Source organism: Manihot esculenta, chromosome 17, assembly GCF_001659605.2.
Source record: "Manihot esculenta cultivar AM560-2 chromosome 17, M.esculenta_v8, whole genome shotgun sequence".
In the NCBI taxonomy this organism is placed as follows: Eukaryota; Viridiplantae; Streptophyta; class Magnoliopsida; order Malpighiales; family Euphorbiaceae; genus Manihot; species Manihot esculenta.
The window spans coordinates 9851462-9853186 of NC_035177.2; the positions used below are offsets into that span (position 1 = coordinate 9851462).

The 1725-nt window shown below is 39.9% G+C and overlaps 1 protein-coding gene across 1 annotated transcript; it reads right to left on the reverse strand.

Moving 5' to 3' along the window:
- Window positions 1–362: 362 nt before the first annotated feature.
- Window positions 363–1340, reverse strand: LOC110604811 (mitogen-activated protein kinase kinase 10). Its single transcript, XM_021743120.1, has one exon. The coding sequence runs from the start codon at window positions 1338–1340 to the stop codon at window positions 363–365; it is 978 nt and encodes a 325-aa protein (XP_021598812.1).
- Window positions 1341–1725: the final 385 nt, after the last annotated feature.

The following is a 1725-nucleotide window of genomic DNA, read 5'->3' on the forward strand; positions in this document are numbered from 1 at the left end:
TGCATGTGCTTTAAGAGCATTTCTTTCCTAGACCTAATGCATGGTGCACTAAAAACATAAATAAGTAGATTCTATTTAATTTTTATGTGGGTTCTACTTGTTGTCCCTTGGTATACCATGAACTGGATTTAGGCAAAATGGTTTAATGGATTATGTAAAAAATAGCATGAATCCCTCATTAAACCATCGGTTACCATCTTTGGTGAATTCCCTAATATTTATCCATCATCACTACTAGATTTTTGCTCTTTATTTCGTCAGGCAAGTTGTTAGAAAGTGAAAATAACTCTGTATAGAGAGAGCAAAAGTTGGAAATAAAAGGATAAACAGGCTACTCAACCATGCAAAGCATGACCAAGCAATCATTGATGAGAACCAAGATAAGTCCTATTCACAAAAGGGTGATCAATAAGCTCATCAACTGTCCCTCTCTTGCTCCAATCCTTCACCAGACACTTACTTACAAAACTCCGGAAATCTGGCGATGCATTTTCCGGCATTTCCAGTCTCTCTTGAAAGCATATTGCACAGACCAATGTTGCCCAATCCGGTTTCTCTCCTACACCAATCAATGGATAGTGACCTACAAGGCACTCCAAAACAACCACCCCAAGCGACCAAACATCTCCTGCAAATCCATCTGCATTATATCCATCCCATCCCTCGGGATCAAACCTTTCAGGGCTCATATATGCACATGTGCCCATGAATGCTTCATAAGCATCACGTTTCCCCACCACAACCCTACTGACTCCAAAATCTGCAATCTTCACATCCCCTTTACTATTAATGAGTAGATTAGAAGGCTTTATATCCCCATGCACTATCTGCATTCTATGCAGATACTTCAATCCATGCAAAACACATAAGGCCACACCAGAAATAACATCCTCTGGCAGTATTTTATTTACAAATAAAACATCATGCAGCGATCCTCTTTCCATGTGCTCCATTACAAAGCACAGATCGTCTTCACTATCAAAAACCGCATAGCATCGAACAATGTAAGGCGAATCAACGCGTTTAAAGATCTCTGCCTCCCGTGCAGCGTGTTGACGAATATTGGTTGTGTTGTGATAGAAACGAAGAACTTTCAAAGCGAAAATGGAGGTGGTACGTGTGTGTCGTACTTTATAGACAGTTCCCCCATTTCCACGGCCAAGAACTGCCAATTTTTCAAGGTCAGAGAGATCCTCGATGCCATGGTATTCTGGACTGATAGCAGACAAGGAAGCCGAAGGGGGTGGATGGGTCTCATGCCGGAAGTCCAAAGGTGGTAATGATGGGGGTAGGCATAGCTTTAGCGCTTGTTGAAGCCTTCTCTTTCTCACCAATGTCATCTATATTAGCACTTTCTTTGTGATGGTATTATTTTATCTCTTTCTGTGTATTTAATTCTCTATAATTAAAAGCTATATGAAATGAAATGATATAAAAATTCAAGAAGGAGAAGAGCGATCGAAGATGGTGTGCTGTTAAATATAGCAAAAGAAACTAATAAATCTGACGGTTATATATATGGGATTAGAAAGCGTTAACACGTGCATGTATCTGCATGAAAGTGGTAACAAGTGGCTGTGACAATCCCAAAATCCTTGGGCAGGTGAGGTTTTCAGGGTAACGTGGACGCCAATCTCTGGTAAGTGAGTTTCATCTGTTACGTATTGTTCTCTTCTTTTTTGTTCAGTTTTATTTTCTAATTTTTCATTGCAATAAAGTCGACAT